The 18,747-nt window shown below is 42.3% G+C and overlaps 1 protein-coding gene across 3 annotated transcripts in view; it reads left to right on the top strand.

Annotated features, from left to right (window-relative positions):
- The window catches only part of LOC148442460 (protein transport protein Sec23A-like), a 128,548-nt gene extending 113,847 nt beyond the window's left edge, over nucleotides 1-14,701 (top strand). For all 3 annotated transcript variants that reach the window (XM_088463909.1, XM_088463910.1, XM_088463911.1), the window contains exons 17-20: nucleotides 5,026-5,112; nucleotides 5,241-5,396; nucleotides 11,094-11,159; nucleotides 11,990-14,701. In XM_088463909.1, the coding sequence (XP_088320035.1) occupies nucleotides 5,026-5,112; nucleotides 5,241-5,396; nucleotides 11,094-11,159; nucleotides 11,990-12,079 (399 nt within the window). In that variant the 3' untranslated portion in view covers nucleotides 12,080-14,701. The remainder of the gene's footprint in view (nucleotides 1-5,025; nucleotides 5,113-5,240; nucleotides 5,397-11,093; nucleotides 11,160-11,989) is intronic.
- The last annotated feature ends 4,046 nt before the right edge of the window (nucleotides 14,702-18,747 follow it).

The raw sequence follows: 18,747 nt of genomic DNA, 5'->3' as shown, positions 1-18,747 counted from the left end.
TTTCTAATCTTTCATACGGACAGGGCTGTTCTTAGTACGTGCCCCGGCTTTCTTCCCAAGGTGGTCTCTCGTTTCCACCTTAATAAAGAAGTTGTGGTTCCGGCCTTTCAATCACCAGACCTCTCGGCATGTGAGGTATCTTTGGATGTGGTCCGTGCTCTGAAGATCTACGTGGACCGTACTAGTTCCATAAGGAAATTGGACTCCCTCTTTGGCCTATATGGATTCCACAAGAAGGGATGGCCAGCAAACAACCAGAGTCTGGCCAGATGGCTTCGCATGACTATCTCACAGGCTTAACCGCAGACTAGTATTTCTTTGCCGGCTACAGCATCTGCTCATTCTACTCACTCTGTGGGTCCCTCGTGGGCAGTCTTCCGTGGCGCATCTGCCGAACAACTATGCAAGGTGGCCACGTGGTCTTCTGTCCACACCTTTCTTTGGTTCTATGCCTTTGATACGTTTGCCTCTCAGGATGCTTCCTTCGGGTGCCGGGTTCTCCTCTCAGCTCAGGAGCATCCCCGCTCCTTAAACAACTTTTTTGAGACATCCCCATTGTCTCCCTGTGGAGCCCTATAGACCCTGAAGAAGAAAAGGAGCGTTATGTTAAAACTTACCCTTGTTAACTCTTTCTTCGAAGTCCACAGGGCACCCACCCTGACGCACCTGGCTTCTATGGGTTGTTTTTCTTGGTCACTTGTTTCCTTCTCTGTGTGAGAGTGTACTAGTCTTCCTTCTCTCCTATCCTGCTCCTGCCTTGGGCTTGTTAAAAAAACTGAGTTGCCCTCAGACTGTGGGCGGGGTATAGGGGGAAGGACCGGAGCATCCTGGGTCAGGAAAATGCTTTGCGGTTGGTGTCCGGTCCTCCAATTACAACCTACACCCCATTTTCTCCCTGTGGACCCTATGGATATCCTAGAAAGAGAGTTAACAAGGGTTACTTTTTCCCTTCACTCTCCTTATATCTATGTGTGTATATATACAGTCAGGTGCATAAATATTGGGACATTGGGCCTGATTCAGACCCACTCGCGAGCGGCTGTCCGCTCGCAAGTGGGTCGATGGTCTGCACTGAGCATGCGCACGACGGAGGGAGCTCCGTCGTGCGCATGCGCCAGACACGACGAGCGAAGGACTTTCCTTTGCTCGTTGTGTCCGATCAAAGGGGGCGTGCTGTCAATGTTGATTGACAGCACGCCCCCTTTGGTGGGCGTGCCGGGGGCGTGCCTCCCTGACGGGGGCGTTCCCACGGGAACGCCTCCCGTCAGAAGCCGGCCCACTGACATCACTAGTGATGTCAGTGGGAGTGATTTTGGCTCTGATAGAGCCAAAATCACTCCGGAGCTTGCGGTTGAAAACCTCAACCGCAGGCTCCGGCTCGCAATTTCGATGGTCGCGATGGTCACGACCATCGCGGCCATCAAAATGCACGCTCGTATAGCCTGTGGGTGGTGACCCACAGCTATACGAGCGTCCAGGAGGACGCTCCATGAAAATGGAGCCCGGCCCTCATGCAGAGCGTGCGCTCTGCTCAGAGCGTACGGCTCTGAATGAGGGCCATTGACAGAATTTTCATATTTTAGCCTCTATTCACCACCACAATGGCGTTGAAATGAAACAAACAAGATGTGCTTTAACTGTGCAGACTTTCAGATTTAATTTGAGGGTAATTACATCCAAATCATGTGAACGGTGTAGGAATTACAACGGTTTCTATATGTGCCTCCCACTTTTTAAGGGGCCAAAAGTAATGGGACTATCAACTCAAAAGCTATTTCATGGACAGGTGTGGGCTATTCCCTCATTATTTCATTATCAATTAAGCAGGTAAAAGGTCTGGAGTTGATTCTAGGTGTGACATTTGCATTTGGAATCAGTTGCTGTAAACTCTCAATATGAGAGCCAAAGAGCTGTCACGATCAGTGAAGCAAGCCATCATTAGGCTGAAAAATCAAACCAAACCCATCAGAGAGATAGCAAAAACATTAGGTGTGGCCAAATCAACCGTTTGGAACATTCTTAAAAAGAAAGAACGCACCTGCGAGCTCAGCAACACCAAAAGACCCGGAAGACCACGGAAAACTGTGGTGGATGACAGAAGAATTATTTCCCTGGTGAAGAAAAACCCCTTCACAACAGTTGGCCAAATCAAGAACACTCTCCAGGAGGTAGGTGTATATAGGTCAAAGTCAACAATCAAGAGAAGACTTCACAAGAGTGAATATAGATGGTTCACCACAAGATGTAAACCATTGGTGAGCCACAAAAACAAGAAGACCAGATTAGAGTTTCCCAAACAACATCTAAAAAAGCCATTACAGTTCTGGAACAACATCCTTTGGACAGATGAGACAAGGATCAACTTGTACCAGAGTGATGGGAATAGAAGAGTATGGAAAAGGAAAGGAACTGCTCATGATCCAAAACATTTTATTTATTTATTATTTATTACCAGTTATTTATATAGTGCACACATATTCCGCAGCGTTTTACAGAGAATATCTTACCATTCACATCTGTCCCTGCCCCAGTGGAGCTTACAATCTATGTTCCCTACCACATGCTCACAAACATACACACTATGGTCAATTTTGTGGGGAGCCAATTAACAACATACCACCTCATCAGTGAAGCATGGTGGTGGTAGTGTCATGGCGTGGGCATGTATGGCTGCCAGTGGAACTGGTTTCCTTGTATTTATTGATGATGTGACTGCTGACAAAAGCAGCAGAATGAATTCTGAAGTGTTTCGGGCAATATTATATGCTCATATTCAGTCAAATGCTTCAGAACTCATTGGACGGCGCTTCACAGTGCAGATGGTCAATGACCCGAAGCATACTGCAAAAGCAACCAAAGAGTTTTTTTAAGGCTAAAAAGTGGAATGTTATGCAATGGCCAAGTCATTCCCCTGACCTGAATCCGATTGAGCATGCATTTCACTTGATGAAAACAAAACTGAAGGGAAAATGCCCCAAGAACAAGCAGGAACTGAAGACATTTGCAGTAGAGGCCTGGTAGAGCATCACCAGGGATGAAACCCAGCGTCTGGTGATGTCTATGCGTTCCAGACTTCAGGCTGTAATTGCCTGCAAAGGATTTGCAACAAAGTATTAAAAAGTGAAAGTTAGATTTAGGATTGTTTAGTTTGTCCCATTACTTTTGGCCCCTTAAAAAGTGGGAGGCACATATAGAAACCGTTGTAATTCCTACACCGTTCACCTGATTTGGATGTAAATACACTCAAATTAAATCTGAAAGTCTGCACAGTTAAAGCACATCTTGTTTGTTTCATATCAAAGCCATAGTGGTGGTGAATAGAGGCCAAAATATGAAAATTCTATCAAAGTCCCAATATTTATGCACCTGACTGTGTGTGTGTGTGTGTGAGTATGTGTATATATATATATATATATATATATATATATATATATATAAATAAAATAATAATTGGTCAGTTTGTTTTGGTTATTTGTTATGCATTTGGACACCCCTGCACCAATTGGGATGAAATCAATGTGAGGTGGTCCAGATGGATCCTGGCCAGATTTTAGGGGGGTTAGGGTCCCAGTCAGTACACGCTAGGCACAACTTTGACCCAGGAGCCTGTTGTGAGCCTTCCACTGGATGGATTTGGACGAAATCTTCAGAGTGGTAATATTGGATCCCAGAAGACATACTAGGGGGTTGAGGTCTCGGTTGGACCTCCCGTTGGTGTACGCTTGACAGAACTTTGACCCGGGGAGCCTGTTCTGGGCCTTCCACTGTATGGATTTGGACGACATCACATAATTTGGACGAGAACTTCACAGAGTGGTAACATTGGATCCCAGTAGATATACTAGGGGGCTGAGGCCCCCGTTGGAACTCCCTTTGGTGTACGCTGGGCAGTACTTTCACCCGGGGAGCCTGTTCTGGGTCTTCCACTGGTTGGATTTGGATGAAAACTTCACAGAGGGAATATCAGAGAAAAATGTTGAGAAAAAGAAAAGCATTGTGTTGACACTAATGTGGAATAGATCCCTATATACTTTCTGTGGCTGTAAATACATACATATATTCTACATGTGCTAACTGCCCTCTTACGGTGATTTATGCAATTAACATATATGTTTTAGTTTAGTAGTTATGAAAGAGACATAGGAGAGATTCATTTAGCAGTGGGTTGTACATGTTGCCTGAGCCCTGAGCTATTTAATTAGAGGCCCACAACTAGCCCTGCCAAGTAATGCAGATTTTTGCTCGCACCTCAGGAGGGTGCAGGAAGAAATCAGAGTTACGTGCTACATTGGAGTCAATCGCAGGTTGATGGCGGGCCTCTAATTAAATAACCCCAGCACTTTACCCAAGAGCAGAGGCCCCTGCGGTGCAACCCCCCCGGCTAATTGAATCTCCCCTATAGAGGTAACATCAATATAAGAGCTCATAAAATCATAAAATTAAAGTTTAAAAATGGATGTACATAGATAAACTGATCAAATGAAAATAGTCCTGATTCAGAGATGCACGCAGTGTCAATGTTGGATGCAATGGAACGATTTTTTTTTTTTGGCAGGGTGCATGCGACAAAGCTTCGTTACGCATGCACAGTGATTGGTTAGCGAAGACGGTCGCAGAGAGGATTTATTCGCTAAGTGAGTGACAAGTAGTCGGCGTTTGGGGGAGGTAACGTGGGGTGGCTAGAAAAACACAGGCAGGTCGGGACCGTTTTCTGGGTGAGCCTTTGCAAATTCGTACAACTGGAGAGGTCCCAGCGTCTTGGCTGAGGCGCTCATTCTGAGACCGCATAGGCTTACCCAGAGGTTCCATGTGCGACCAATGTCTTCACTTTTGTCATAGGTAGCGGATGTGAGACATGTCTGTGCACAAGATGGCGACTGAGTTACTCGCATATTTTCCAAAGTCCGCGTGCGGTACCACAGCAGCGATGGGCATTGTGTGATTCTCTGAATCAGGCCTGATGGCATTTTGATAAAAGAAAGTGTCTAATTAAATGAACACTCATTCATACTTTTTGTTTTGCAGCCGGTATTACTAGATAGCAGCAGCATTCTCCCAGATAGGATCCTCCTGATGGACACATTTTTCCAGATTCTTATTTATCTTGGTGAGGTGAGTATGTCCAGAACCACACTGCATATTAAAATAACATTCTCTCATATATTTCAGATCTCCATCTTTATTGTGCCAGTTTGTGGTTAAATCAATGCAAATAGTAATTGTGGATGTTTCATTTATAGACTATTGCACAGTGGCGGAAGGCGGGCTACCAGGACATGCCTGAGTATGACAATTTCCGACACTTGTTACAAGCCCCCGTGGATGATGGGCAGGAGATTCTTCACTCTCGTTTCCCGATGCCTCGATACGTAGACACTGAGCATGGAGGGAGCCAAGTGAGTGAACTAAAATAAGGAGTGGGATACGATAGAAATGTTTTATATTTTCTTTACTATCATATAATATTTTGGGATGACATTATTCCTGCAAAGTGAGCATGTGACCAGGTTCTGGATTCCCATTTATTTTAATACACGGAATAGAGCCCTGGTGTTGGCTGTGGTGCCCTTTCCCTTGGGGGGAGTTACTCTTTCTGCTTTCTCCTCCGGCACTGGTGATGTGAGGGATCTGTGCAGTATGAGGGATCTGCATAACATCATTTGTTTTAATGTATTGTGCATAAGGCACTATGCAATGTATATATACAATGGGACTACAGATAATTTTAACAGGATGTCTTTAATAAATGTTCTATTATATGCACATGCAAAGCTTTTATCATTCTAAACTAAAGGTAGTTTACATTGCACACCCATATTTACACAAATGCAGCATTTTTACAAGTGGCCGATCGGATTTGCAGAGTCAAGATGGCAGCATCTGCAAGGACACAACATTTGTTAATATCTGATGGAAACATTGGCATGTAAGGGTTGTTCCTTGCGGGTGTGGATGCACCTACTTGCACTCATAGGAATAAAACAAGGTTTAGTCTTGAGGGGTGGGATTATATGAGCCAAATCAAAGGATGAAGGTATAGTAATGGGGTCATTTTCAGCTTTGAGGGTTGCACGGTATGCTCCCTGGTGTTCTCGGTAAGCTAGACAAAAGGGTGTGGTATGACTTGTCCACAATGAGAAGGTCGACATTCAGAATGTTGACATGGTCGATAGCTCGGCAATATGTAAAGACGTGTATTAAGGTCGACATGGTTACAATGACGACACGTTCAGAATGTCGATATTTAACATGTTGACAGCATATCTTTTTGTTTGTTACCTAACTCTAACCCTAGCCCGAACCCTAAAATCAACAAAAAAAAACATATGTAGACATTTTGGTGTCAACGTGTTGACATTTTAACCATGTCAACCTAAATGCATGTCTATATATTGATTGTCGACCTAATGACCATGTAGACATTCTGACTGTCAACCTTCTGAACATCGACAAGTCGTCAGAATACCGGATACATTTGCATTGTTACACGCTTGTTCAATTGTGATATATTGTTCATACTGAGCAGATGCTATACACTGAAGTGCCAAGAGTCATGGGATAGATGCCTAGTATCGTGTAGGACCCCCTCTAGCCTGGGAAGTGCAGCAACTCTATGTGGCATCAATTCCACAGTTGGATGGAAGACCTCTGGAGTGATGTTGACCCATGCCGTCTGGTTAGCTTCCCACAGCTCCCTGATATTTGTAGGTGCAGTGTGTGAATGGACCTCTCCACCACATCCCATAAATGCTCGATTTGGTTCATGTCAGGCAAACGTGTTGGCCACACCATTCAACGGAACTGTACGGTATGCTCCTCAAAACAATTCTGGATAACGTGGGACCGATGACACAATGCATTATCCTGCTGGAATATTCTATCATTGTGGGGGTCCATGAAGGGCTGCAAATGGTCATCAAGCAATGCAACTTAGCGGTTGCCGGTCAATGATGTGTGGACGACCAGCGGACCCAACCCATGCCACAGTAACACACCCCACACCATTATGGAACCACCACCGTCCTGTATGGTGCGTTGTTGACAACTGGGGTCCATGGCCTCATGGTGTCTGTGCCACACCCAAACCCTACCATCAGCCCGAAACAACTGAAATTGTGTCTCATCGGACCACGCCACATGTTGCCAGTCCTCCAAGGTCCAATTAGCGAGGTCACAAGCGCAGGTGAGGCGCTGTGTCCCCGGTGTCGTAGTGTTCACAGGGACACTCCGGTGGGTCTTCTCCAATATCCCATTGAAGCTAAAGAATGCTGCAATGACCTGCATATGAATGTGATTTGAGCCAGTATCGCTTGTCTGTTACCACGGACTATTCTGGCAAGATGATAATTAAGCACCCGTGGTTAGCCACTGCACTGTCCACGGTGGTAGTAATGCCTTCAATGAGTTGTTCCTGGTACATCTAGAAATATTGTATCTGTATATGAAATGGTGGGCAATAGAGCTATGACATGCGAGGACTGGCATGCTTATTAAATATAGTAACAGTAAAAATTAGATCAATAAGCGCCAATCCCATACAAATATTCTAAATAATTATCAGCTCTATGTACGGAGGTAGGTGTGCAGCACTCCCAACTAGAAGGTGTCTGTGTCACCGCCAAATAAACCAACCAAATGAAACGAAAAAAAAACAGGTAGCGCAAACCAGGCACTATAAGATTGATGGAGTCAGATGTGCGTAATTAAAGAATAAAAATATTTATTGCTTACATACATACTTATACAACATTAAAATAACTAGCAAGCTTGCATAATTATACAGAATCACCATCAGTACTTTATATACTGCGTCTTCTGAATTAATAAAAATTGTTATTCCTCTGTGAATGAATAGGATATGTTAGTATACTCCCGCTAGTCAGATACCAGTATTTCCGTGGATTCTGGTTTAAAATAGTATTCTGATTTAAATACCACCTTACATGAAAGGATTAAGTTACTGCCTCTTTTACAATCCCCAATTCCCATATATCTGTACTGGGTCTAGCAGGCTGAGAAAATCACCAGACTGGCAGTTTGTAAATCAGTCAGTCGACTTGTGTACTCATTACTAGCCAAGTCTGCTTTCAGTGGTATTATACAGCTCCCACTTACTGAGTGCAGACATATATCACCGTCTCAGGGCAATCCTATGCAGCTCTCACAGGCCTCTGTGCATGTATGTAAGCAATAAATGTTTTTATTTTTTAATTACGCACATCTGACTCCATCAATCTTATAGTGGCTGGTTTGCGCTAACTGATTTTTTTGTCTTTTGGTTTTACTCTTAAATATAGTTTTTAAGGAATGTCATTGCTGTCACTTGGATCTGCACAAGTGTCAATAATTGTCTGACAATGCACATACTAAGTACTCCATGCACATGCCGATCTACACAGCGAACACATTAAAGAGATTGCTAAATCTTATTGTGGCTGTGTTCTCTTGCTCTGAATGTGCACAGACACAGATAACATAGTAATATGCAGCCTGTGCCTACAATATTTAAATGTGCAAAATAGGAAGAAAACTATATGATTAATATTATATGATCAATCAGTAATAAGGGATTAGCATATCCTACCTAATACCGCATTTATTAGATGTTCCTCATATATATTGAGATGCACAGAAAGTAACGTTTGTAAATGCTTGATTTCACGTCATGCATGATAAATGCTCTTTGCAGAGTATTTGTCACCTTTCTCATATACAGTATTTACTAGCTTTCAGATCCACCTTTTTACTTTCTAGCATGCAGTTGGCCATCATATGGGTGGGTGTAAATGTTCACATGTAATTCTAATAGTGTGAGCATCCCCTGTACTGGCAAGAGCATGCTCACAGCGCTCCTGAGACATTCCTGTGGTCAATAGAAGGCGGGTTGTCACCCAGAGAGGGCGGGTTGTCACCCAGAGAGGGCGGGTTACCATATATGTAAGATGAGTTTTTTTGCCAAAAATGGTGTGTGCTTAGAGTACAGTATATTGCAGTTGGGCTTAGATAATCCTAAACGTGATGGAAAGTACACTGTAAGGAGTGAACGTTTGTGACATGTCAATGTTGCCTACAATAAAGGTTCTACGTGGAGTGAGATGGGTACAAACTCCGATGACGTGTGATAAAATCTCTCCATGGAGTTAGATATATACCTTGTAAATGTCAGAGATAGAGAGGAGTTAAACCTTCAAAACTGTTCTACAAACTTTTCATCTTGTTTCACATTTGGGTGCACAATTTAGCACGTTTCTCCAGCGGAATTTGGCCTTACATATTCAGTGAGGTATTTCCCTATCATTATTGTTCCTCTTGGATTTCTCCCTTATTATACCCCAACTACAGCACAAAAAGCACCCAGCTCTATTTATAGACTACAATTTCCACGAAATTTGAAATCTCAATTTAAAAATATAGTGTTAAACACCATCCAACACAATCTCACAGCAAAAGTGGAACTTTAAATTGTGTAACCGGAACAGCCTGTTGGACTTTAGACTTTTAGGGTATCACCCCTTAAATATTCTCATTACTTTGAAAAGACAGTATAATATAATCGTGTTGGATAGGTGGCCACTTGCTTCCAAGTGAAGAAACCTCTCCCCAGCCCATGCAATTAGATGATAATATCCACAAGTAGTGCATCATCCTTTTGTTTTAACTCTAATATATCCAAATTATAAGTGACAATAATAATAAATGTATAAAATTTGCAGAGTGGACTGTACCAGATTGTCACTTTAAGCGAGTGATGATATTAGTTGTTGGGAGTCTCTGGATCCTCCTTACTTAGTTTCCAGAAAGTGCTGAAGGTGCAGGTGAAGAGAATCCGTGCAGATGTCAGCGGTAAAACTCCTGAAGGCCTTATTATTATCTAATTAGTTGAGCTGCAGAGAGGTTTCTTCCCCTGGAAGCAAGTGGCCACCTATCCAACAGAATTATATTATATTGCGTTTTGAAACTTGCTTGAAAGTAAGCAGAATACTTAAGGGGTGATACCTTGAAAGCCTAAAGACCCTTGTCCGAACCTTTTTGGAGTACAGGTTGAGTCTCCCATATCCAAAATGCTTGGGACCAGGGGTATTTTGGATATCGGAATATTCCGTATTTTGGAATAATTGCATATTATAATGAAATATCTTAGGAATAGGGCCCAAATCTAAACACAGAATGCATATATGATTCATATACACCTTATACACACAGCCTGCAGGTAATTTATACAATACTTTCAATAATTTTGTGGCTCAAACAAAGTTTGTGTACATACATGAAATTCATTTATGTTTCATATACACCTTATACACACAGTCTATAGGTCATTTATACTATATTTGTAATAATTTGTGCCTTAAACAAAGTTTGTGTACATTGAACCATCAAGCAGCAAAGGTTTCATTATCTCAGTCATGCTAAAAATATTCCGTATTTCGGAATATTTGGATATGGCAGACTCAACCTGTAGTTATTTTGTGTATTGTAATATATAACTTTCATGGTTGTGACGCAAATACACTGTTGTACACATTTTGGATGATTTGTCGCTTTGGTACGAATAGGAACGACAGATCATCCACCTTGTCCAGTGTGTACGCACTGTCGCGCGCTACCGTGTGTCGCTCGTCACACCTTCAAATCTGCATGCAGTGCAGGCCAATCTGAAGATCTGGCGCCATCACCATGGTTCTGGATACAGCGGGTGAACGACATATCGAGCGGTCGTACAGCAGATTGTGCAGTGTGTACAGACCGCCTCATATATCGTGCCGTCGCTGAGCATACACATCGTCTAGTGTGTACTCAGCATTACTGACTGGTTTTATGCCTTGTCATCCATCTACGGTCAATTTCTATTATCCACTTTTATGTATTTAACATATATTTTGTATAAGTGACAGCGCCATTTAGTGCTACCTACACAAATTTTTATGCATTATTTCTGTTCTAGGGTAGAACCTGATATCACATCGGCTGCTCCTATTTTTTAGAAGTGCCAGTATGTGTTCTGAACTCTCTCTCTCTGATAATATTTACATCTATTAAGAAAATTGAGAAATTATAATGGGAACAGTTGCTGATTTTAGTTTGTTTCCTAGGCTCGCTTCCTGCTGTCAAAGGTGAATCCTTCCCAGACCCATAACAACATGTACAGCTGGGGACAGGTCAGTGTCATTAGATGTCTTTACCTGCACTGTTCTTTAAAATAATTGTTAGTTTCTGTGACAAGCTACAATAACATTTAAAGGATTCTATACAGTTCTTTTTGCTAACAGGTTTTGTAACAACTTTCAAGATGAGGTCTGGCAGAAAGCCAGTTATTATTAACAGTTACTCATATAACACCAGCATATTCCGTCATTGCTTCCATTCTACATATTTATGACATAAACAGATTTAGCTTAGAAATCAGACTGTCAGAAGATTTAAATCAGACCTCCTAATTCCTGTCTAACTTATCAGCAATAGAATTATCCTTATTTCTTGCCCAGGCATCATATAAGGGGCTTGTTCTTGCAGGAGAAAGAAGTGATCAGTGCTTCCTCCTCCTACAGGGATACCCCAGGGAAATCACTGATTTATTTTGCTGTCTCTGTATTTTTACAGTTTAGCATGTTTCTATAGCCTGCTATAGGTACTGCAGTGTCTGCGTCATTTTAGAAACCATTTCCAGATAGTATTTCCTATACCGGGCAATGACAAACTATTGTGCGTGTCTGAGGCCAATGCATTTCACACAGAGAGTGCAGAAAATCCTTTTTTCCACAGAAGTGTGGGTATTTCATCAGGTATCCAAATGGATCCGTGGATTTGTAAATAGCGGCGCTAACATAATCTGTATTTTTGCCGTAAGTGGCAATACAGATTTTAAGTTAGATAGAAAATGGAAGCAGGCTAGCAACCAAATCTGACGCTGCTCTGATGTCCTGTGTGTGCTTTACCCTGATTAGTCCATTTTAATATAAAATATAAACACTTTGAAACTTTTATGTAGGAGTCCGGCGCCCCCATTCTCACTGATGATGTCAGTCTACAAGTTTTCATGGATCATCTGAAGAAATTAGCAGTGTCCAGCGCTGCCTAAAACCAAGAACTGTTGGAATGGACACTACACACAGAAGCATCTGCTGATAGGATCCACCATCACTGGCCTGGTTCCAACACGGTGCTGCACAAGGGCCTAGGAAGAAGGCACATTGACTGACGGCTCAGCCCTACTGTGTTCTGTGCACTTGCTGCCTACACTCTCCTGACTGTAGCCTCTGATAGATATTTGTACAATACACTTTATGAAAATGGGTAATTGACACTGAGCAAATTCCAAATGAGCAAAAAGAACAAAGCTGCTGTTTTTTATTCCTAAATGTTTTTGTCCAGTTGTTAAACACCCACAAGCTGTGACCTAGAATGTGGTTACAGCTGAGATGTATGGAGGTCTCTCTAAGTTGTTTCCACCAGCAGTGACTAAAAGCAGAAAGAGGGAATATAAAAATACATGTATAAGCAGTTTATAGTTACTGCATGTAACTATAGCTTACTAGAGAATGATGTGAGAGTCTTTGTCTTGTAAATGATTCTATTTATGCCAGCTCCTAGAATCCCACAGGGTACGTAAAACTGTCATCTACACTACAGTTATTAAGAGTTAACTGACATGGATTTTGTACATTGGCACCAAGGAGCGCATGCTAAAAAATAAAAATGGGTTCATTAAATCATACTGCATATTTCACACATGGGGCTAAATGTAATAGGTTCTTATGTTTTACCCGCTGCTGAGATTTATGCGAGTCTCCCCGTATTTTTAAAGTGGCAACCATTTTAAAGGCTATACCAGCTTGGTTTAGCCTTTGCACTACGGGAAGACTCACATAAATCCCCGCAGCGGCTGAAGATCGGAACCTATTACATTTAGCCCATTCTCTCTATGTAGCACAGGGCATTTATAGACAACTACAGGGGTATATAGTCTGGCCACATGGGCAAATCCAGCGCTGTGTTTCCCACCTGCTGTGTGGGAGATATAACACCCCAAAGCCCATAAAATCAGCACCCTTTTAGTGTAACACTTCCTACAGAAACACACTGGGGGACATTTATGAAAACTGTTCCCCAAGTAGCGATATAGAGAAGGTGTTGAAGCAAAAAACAAACAATTTATAGTAAAAATAAAAAAATTATAATTCTGTCTGATTAGGTGATAGGGTGCCAAGGTTTAGAGCGTACCTAAAACACTGACAGAGATTAATGTCACTTCTTTAGTGTTATTATTTTCCCCGCTGTCCCCTCACACGAGCGCCAGCAGGTGACAGAGAGGCGAGCACTTGTCTGATGGGTCTCCATGCCGATTATAGGCAAGGGGTGTGGCTCTAAGTTATGATGTCATGGCCGAGTGCCACATTCTCCCAGAGCTGGTCTAAGGGTCCTATTGCCTGGGGCTGAAAATTATCATGGGCCTACTGTGAGATGCGGAGGAGCTGTGGCCAGTGCCATGTGGACATGTACACCTCTTACACAATCAACCCCACTGTGTCCCTAAATATGTGCAAGTTGAAAAATTGGATTATTTGGTAAAGAAAATAGGACTGACCTGTAGCCAGCTAGTCAGCTGGGCATCATCATGCTGTCATGAACATAGACCTATTTTTATGTGGAGGCCTGGAGCTGTAGTCCCATCCGCCCCATTGTTAATCTAACCCGCACTCCCCATCTCACAAGAGCAGTAAGTGGTGCACTACTCATAATGTAAGGGGGCATAGATGGAACAGTGCCCGGGAGGGTCATGGGACATGACCAGGGCACTTGAGCCGGCCCTGGCAACTTCACCTTGACAGCTCCTGTGGAACATTTTTCATACATGTACAGTATGCCAATGTACAACTGACACATTGTTTCTCTCATATAGCCCTAACAGCACAGAGTCTTCCCATCTTATACAACAAATATCTAAACACAAGTCTGTATTCATTAAAGTTATCTCATTATTTTATTTTTCTGCATGTAATTGTTGTGTTCATATATATATCTTTTTTTCATATAAATACTATAGTCTATTTCTGAGGATTTTTTTTCCAGGAATGTCAATAAATGGATTCTATGCCCTGCTTGCAGTGTTTCAGTAGCATAACCTACACATTACATAGTAACCTTTGGGGCTGTTTGTGGAGCTACTATAGCTCAGAACTGTTTACATTTCATATTTTAGCCTTGTTGCTGCCTATTTAGAATAAGAGATGCACTTGCAGCAAAGTTTTGTTCTGTACCAGTCAGTTTTTTAAACTACATCGCTGTGACCCAGTCTTGTTCTCCAGACCAAGACCTGTAATATTTTAAAGTGTTTAAAGGTAAGGTTATTTTGTTAGCTCTTGTACTGCTGAGCGCTACAGGTAGCCCGTGTCTCATGGATGCAGTTTTACTGTCACCCTAAGATCTTAGATCCATATAATGTGCTTCATTTCTGTGTTTTCAACAACTTGAATAAAGTGACTGATCTGCAATGCACCTCTATTTTGCAGTGTGTGGTATCCTTACCTTTCCCTGTCATCGTAGTAATAAAAAATTGTCACCACTGTAATATATTTAAAGTGTCTTATTAAAACTGTTCTATTTTAATGTTGTAAAGCTTTAATGGAAGTCAGAGTGCTTTTACTGTATTTTCAGTGTAAATTACACAGGAAGAGAGAGTCTGGGAACTACAGCAAATCATATTATCTGAAAGAAATCTTTCCTCATCAGTTTGTCAAATTGCAGCTACCACCCAACAAAGTGAGTTACAATTAGAGATTTAATAGTTTTTTTTTTTTACACGACAGTTATGATATTAATCTGCGGAAATATTTGAAGTAGAACTATTTACAAAAAAATTAAGAAATATATTTAAAGCTATGCAAAAGGTATTCAACACCTTACAAGAAAAAATATATAAATAAAAGCATAAACCTATAAACATTAAAACCTATTTCCAATAGAACTACTGTATTAGTGCTGGAAATAAAAAAATATCTATTGAAGTTGCTTAAGTGATAGAGAAAGGACACTAATCTGATATCTGCATGCCAGCAGGAACTAGGCACTAACATGTTGGGGCAATGATTTCTGCTACTTTAGGGGAAAAAAAAATCGCGAAAACTTTTTGTTTTTGTTCTTTTAATAAATGCACATTAGGCATCACAAATGCAAGGTAATAATAAACTGAAAAGAGAAAGCAGGTCATAGTCCTATAAAATACAGCAAACAGTAACAGCTAGCAATATAGCCACCGTTAGGTACCCATAATGCAATTTTTATATGAGGGAAGGTGGTGTTCAGATTTCTTGCTTACCGCCTCCCCCCCCCCCTTTTTTCTTTTTTTTTGTTTGTTTTCTGTTGCTAACGTCCTCAATTGCATTATATACCTCATTCATGCTGCATATTGTCTCTTTCTGGAGCCTAATAGTTGGTTACTTCTGACCAGTCATATATTACAATGTTGCTTTTGCTTGATATTGCTACTCCCTTGTTCTCGTTTATTTCTATTTCGATGTTCTGTATATCTATATTTTTCTTTTTGTCTTAATAAAAATTGTTTTGGAAAAGAAAAAAAAAATGGGATGGGAGAGCCATGAAGAAGTGTGAGAGGATGGGCCAGAAATATGGGAGAGGTAAGAAGGAGGACAGGAGGTGTTCCACACAGAGTTTTCATTTTTCTAAATGTAATGCCCAAAAATAACAATAAATAATTTGCATACTACAATTTGTAATAACATTATAAAAAGGTTTATTTAATGCAAAAACAATGCACACAATTTTTTAAACATTCTTGCAGTTCTTCTTTTACGTTAGAGGACACCATCTCGATCTATGATCTGTAACACTTAACTAAGTTGATTAAATGTACCTTTCATAAAGTGCATGTTTTTATAGTGCATCTGTAAAATGTTTTATTAACCACTTAACTGACTAATTATTTTTCCAAAAACTGCTCAGAAATTGTCTTTTTTTTTATGATTGAATTAGGTCAAGAACATCTTTTTTAAAACTTATCTAAAACAATTTTATAAAAAATTTTTTTAACACATTATACCATAAAAATAGCAATTTTTATGGTATACTGTAATGGTAGCTATTGACAGGTGTACCATCGATGGTCAATTGAAAAACCATTGATTAAAAAGTTAATTGATTATGTTGCTATAACATCGGTGGGGCTGCCATCGATGTGCAGCATTGGTGCCTGTCAGCAGGGCGATACCACTTTTTTTTTTTGCAAAACATCGATGGTCAGTGGCCATCCCTAGTGTGTGTGTGTGTATATACATATATATATTTATACATATACTCTTTACTGCACATATATAGACTCTTTAGTGCCCGATCACTGTGGCCAGCAGTGATCGGGCACAAGGCAGGCAGAAGAGGCGGAGCTGCTCCTGGCCGGATGGAATGAGGAGGTGGGGTTGCCCCCGGCCAGGAGGATATCATATAGCTGCCTGCGAGTGAGCAGCTGAACGGGGGAGGCGGGGCCGGGTAGTCACAGCAGCCGTGGCCTGCTTCCACGAGCCACGGCTGCTGCTTTCTATGCAGGAGTGAGGCTGCCAGTGGTGCTGGCCAGGGACACATCGCAGTGCGGACGGCGGAAGCAGGAGGTGCGGTATCGGCTGCTTTGCAGCCGCGCCGTGGGGGGTGATGCCGGCATCCCGATCACTGCTGGCCACAGTGATCGGGACTCGGCAGCAGCCGCGGCTATAGGAGCCGTAACTGCTGCTACTATGGATGTCTGGCGCGCTGGAAGGGGGTGGGTCCGAGTGCCTGATCACTGTGGCCAGCATATGAACAAGCTGGAGAGGCAGCCGCGGTAGTAGAGGGACCAGGAGGTCCCTCTGATATAGGTTGCTGCGGGAAGCTTAGCTTCCTTCATTTCTGACTGGTCGTATCTGATACGACCATGCCAGGTAAGTGGTTAATAATCAAATGCAATGTTCTTATGTTACGATCAGATATGTAAAAATGATCTTATAGGGCGCACCTGGTTGGCCTATATATACTTAATCAAAGAATCTAATGGTTTACACAATATATGTGCACTATTTACAATGACTGAATGAAAATATTGAGTGAATATATATATAAAAAAAACAAATGATTTATTAACGACAATATAAAATGTGACAAATAAGAACAACATGTATCAGAATAGATGTTATGAAAAATTCAGGTGTAAAAACATATGTAAAGTGACAATAGGTCATGTACTATGTAAATCCTCTGAATCTGTATACAAAGTGCTACAATATATTATTATTTATTAACTTTCTTATATAGCGTTTTAAAATTTGAAACAACATTAATAGAGCAAGACTGGGTTGTAAGAGACAGACATAAAGGTAAGAGGGCCCTACTCGCAAGCTTTCAATCTATATGTGTAACAGCCCCAGTTTTTTTCATTCCAAGTTTCGTTGTGGTTCATATACAAACTGTTACGAGCCGCCACAGCTTGTCTGTCCCGGGTCCCGGTCATTGCTAGGTGACCGAGACGTCACCGTGCTACCGGCCGGAGGCTCCCCGCCGGTCGCTAGGCAACCTGGATGTCTGGCGACCGCGGGGGGTTGTGGGCCAATCAGGAGAGACTTGCAGAGCTCCAGCTGCACAGGATTGTTCATCAAGGGGGGCTTGTCTGGACTGGCCACCTGATTGGCTCCTGTTCACCTTATCTTGCAGTTAGCCCTGTCTGACCCTGCGCAGTTCCTGGTGCCTGTGTTCCTCTGCCCGTCAGAAATCCTGTTGGTTCCAGTACCTGCATCCGAGTAGCAGGCCTGCTACACCCCGATTCCTATCCTACGTTGCTGGTTTGCCATCCTCCAGCTACAATCCTGATTAGCTGGCCTGTTACAATCCAGATTCATATTCTGCATTGCTGGTTCTACCATCCGCCAGCTGGAGTCCTCAGTAGCTGGCCTGCTACACCCATGTTCGTATCCTATACTGCTGGTTTTGCTAACTCCACCTAGTGTTCTGCACGCTACTCCGTGCCTGCCTTATTTTCTGTCTCTGTGCTAGTACTGAGTGACCCAGCCAGGGGGCATCGATCTGCCCATCGGACACCGCAAAGTCCATACTTCCTTGTGGGGGTCCCTGGCGAAAACCACCGGCGGGTTAGACTCCATGCCTCTGGTCTGGGTCTCTGCCAACACTCAGTGCTAGCCCTGTAGTCCTCAGCCACTTTTAAGTTCGGCTATATTGTTACACTCCGCCTTCTACACATCGAGGACACCCGAAATATTAACCTGGCTTGCTACCCTAAGGGTCTCTTGGAGATTCCTCTGGGTGTTTAGAACACAAACTTAGGTGCAATCAGATATACAAATGTCACAAAATAAATTAATCAGCACAGTCTACTGATGTATCCTAATCACATTGCAACTTAGATGCATTTTTGGCGAAAAAAGATGCCCGATGCTAGCAGAGTAGAACGGGACTAGGCGGCTCACTCATGCCAGCCAAGTCACGCTGTGTGGCGTATTGAGGCTAGATGTATGAGGACACATCTGTATATGAAGCTAATTGTAATGGCCAGTTTAAGCCATTGCAGCTAAGCAGATTTATGTACAGTAGTTTGCAGCCACACACTACATAGATCTGCTTAGCTGCAATGGTTTAAAACTGACCATCACAACCTTCATACAGTATACTTAAGGCGATATGCACCTTGCAATCCAACGGCCCATATATCGGGCGGTCCCCACTCACGGAGCGATCGGGTGGCCGACCTCCCAA

Source organism: Taudactylus pleione, unplaced genomic scaffold (genome assembly GCF_031769625.1).
Source record: "Taudactylus pleione unplaced genomic scaffold, aTauple2 ptg001497l, whole genome shotgun sequence".
In the NCBI taxonomy this organism is placed as follows: domain Eukaryota; kingdom Metazoa; phylum Chordata; class Amphibia; order Anura; family Myobatrachidae; genus Taudactylus; species Taudactylus pleione.
This window is presented reverse-complemented; position numbering and strand designations above follow the sequence as displayed.